The following is a 2500-nucleotide window of genomic DNA, read 5'->3' as shown; positions in this document are numbered from 1 at the left end:
TATAAATAATGTTAGCCTATGTCATGTTTTACTGTCACACTGAATGTTTTGCTGCTTCAATCCAGATGAGTATTTAAAAGTATTTTCGGCGACTGAAAAAGGCCCGTGTTGAGGATGAGGACCAGCCTGAACCGGAGCGCAACAGTCCCACCACTGGAATTACTTATGCTATTAATTTGTTTACAAAACATTCAGGACCACAATGGAAATAAGTCCTGGACTTTACTGTGTCTTTACCCTCCATCCCGTATACCGTCTTTTTTTTTTCACGTGTAAGGCATTCTTAATACAATTAAATTATATAAATCAAATCAAAATTCTGTGGGAAACACTGTACTGACGACGATGATTTTCTTGCATGTAATCCCCCGTCTAGATATGAAAGGGAGGAGCCCTTTCATATCTAGCTGTTCTTTCCATTAAAGGCTGAAATGCCCCAAAAGAAACTTCAAAAACTAAACCAAAACCTCTGAATTCCTACATTTCCGGTCTGTCTGCCAGATGACAAGCAAACAACGCGCCGCAGAATTTGCACGAAGCTGCGAACACACCTTCAGAGGGAGAGGCTGGTACCTTTGCTGCAGACGAGACGGAGCAGCAGTCCTCAAAAGCTCTGCTGAGGACGGACACCAGACGTCTCTCCAGGTCCGACACCTGAGCCTGGAACTGAGCCAGCTGCTGCTGGAAGCTCTGACAGGAAGAGGAGGAGGAGGAGGAGGAGGAGGAGGAGGAGGAGGAGGAGGAGGAGGAGGAGGAGGAGGAGGAGGAGGAAGAGCAGTCTGTACTTATATGAACGGGTCATATCGGATTTTGTCTCTCATTTCGACTCACACATACACACACAAGTCCACACATCCTCATTATATCTACAGTATATTCTCTGGAGCTGGGACGGTATAGATTTGTTTCTTACCGCGCTTGAAAAGCAAGAAATTCCCGCTTTACAAATGTAAATCAATAAATTTTTTGTAATAAGAAGCAAGCATTCAAGTAAGGCCTTAGCTTGTCTCTCCTCTTTCATTAAATAAATCAACAGTTGTAGTTAGACGTTGCCGGTGCCGGTGCCAGCTGGAGACGTCCTCGAGGGATGAGAGTGGAAATAAGAGCTGAGACGGGGCAACACTGTGTTTAAACTGTGAAACCAAATATACCGTATACCGCAACCCCCTTACGAGAGTAGCGTAAGTTAGAGCGAGAATGGCAGGGCGCCTTAAGTGAGTGACGTCAGCGCCCGTGTGGTCACTGCAAGGAGAGCGAGCGGTAACGGAGAGTAGCGTATGAGTGCCGCTGTGAGGAAAAGAGAGAGGAGAAAGAGATAGCAAAGATGATGTAAAGTGAGTTAAAAGTGAACAAGAAAACAACGAGCTAGAGCTTCTCAAGACACGGTGGCTATATCTATTGTCAATACCGCCGGTAAAGTGAATGGAGTTACCCCCGAAAAAACATGGGCTTAACCCTTACAACCTGTTGCAGCCTGAGTGCAGCCGTCTAGCAGCTGCAGACGGAGAGCAGAGAGTCTGCTAACTTGTTGCTCTCTCTACTAAGATAAGCCGCTCTGTTTTAGGCTACCAAACGTGCACGCAGGCTGAAATTCAACCGTGCCGTTTTATTGGGATGAAGCTATAAACAGAAGGAAAGTTAGCTGCAAGGCTAAAGTGCAATGATAAAAACTGCAGCTGTAACGTTAATGTGTCTACCTCAGCTGAGAACAGAGCTTGGCAAAGACATTTCTCTGATACAAGACATTACACAGGTACTCTCGCATATAGGTCTACTAGTCACCACATACAGGTCTACTAGTCACCACATACAGGTCTACTAGTCACCACATACAGGTCTACTAGTCACCACATATAGGTCTACTAGTCACCACATACAGGTCTACTAGTCACCACATACAGGTCTACTAGTCACCACATACAGGTCTACTAGTCACCACATACAGGTCTACTAGTCACCACATACAGGTCTACTAGTCACCACATACAGGTCTACTAGTCACCACATACAGGTCTACTAGTCACCACATACAGGTCTACTAGTCACCACATACAGGCCTACTAGTCACCACATACAGGCCTACTAGTCAACACATATATACCTACTAGTCAACACATATATACCTACTAGTCATACACATATATACCTACTAGTCAACACATATAGACCTACTAGTCAACACATATATACCTACTAGTCAACACATATATACCTACTAGTCAACACATATAGACCTACTAGTCAACACATATATACCTACTAGTCAACACATATATACCTACTAGTCAACACATATAGACCTACTAGTCAACACATATAGACCTACTAGTCAACACATATAGACCTACTAGTCACCACATATATACCTACTAGTCAACACATATAGACCTACTAGTCAACACATATATACCTACTAGTCAACACATATAGACCTACTAGTCACCACATATATACCTACTAGTCACCACATATAGACCTACTAGTCAACACATATAGACCT

At 43.7% G+C, this 2500-nt stretch overlaps 2 protein-coding genes and 1 long non-coding RNA gene across 5 annotated transcripts in view; 1 reads left to right on the top strand and 2 right to left on the bottom strand.

Annotated features, from left to right (window-relative positions):
• Window positions 1-2500, top strand: part of LOC118495833 — a 145288-nt gene that overhangs the window by 91241 nt on the left and 51547 nt on the right. The window lies entirely within an intron of this gene.
• The window catches only part of LOC118495823 (zinc finger protein 335-like), a 96192-nt gene that overhangs the window by 72293 nt on the left and 21399 nt on the right, over window positions 1-2500 (bottom strand). The gene's annotated exons all lie outside the window — the stretch shown is intronic.
• The window catches only part of LOC116039460 (dynein heavy chain 17, axonemal-like), a 42243-nt gene that overhangs the window by 31365 nt on the left and 8378 nt on the right, over window positions 1-2500 (bottom strand). For both annotated transcript variants that reach the window (XM_036005027.1, XM_031284346.2), the window contains exon 7: window positions 574-690. In XM_036005027.1, the coding sequence (XP_035860920.1) occupies window positions 574-690 (117 nt within the window). The remainder of the gene's footprint in view (window positions 1-573; window positions 691-2500) is intronic.

This window comes from Sander lucioperca, chromosome 9 (assembly GCF_008315115.2).
Source record: "Sander lucioperca isolate FBNREF2018 chromosome 9, SLUC_FBN_1.2, whole genome shotgun sequence".
NCBI lineage: Eukaryota > Metazoa > Chordata > Actinopteri > Perciformes > Percidae > Sander > Sander lucioperca.
This window is presented reverse-complemented; position numbering and strand designations above follow the sequence as displayed.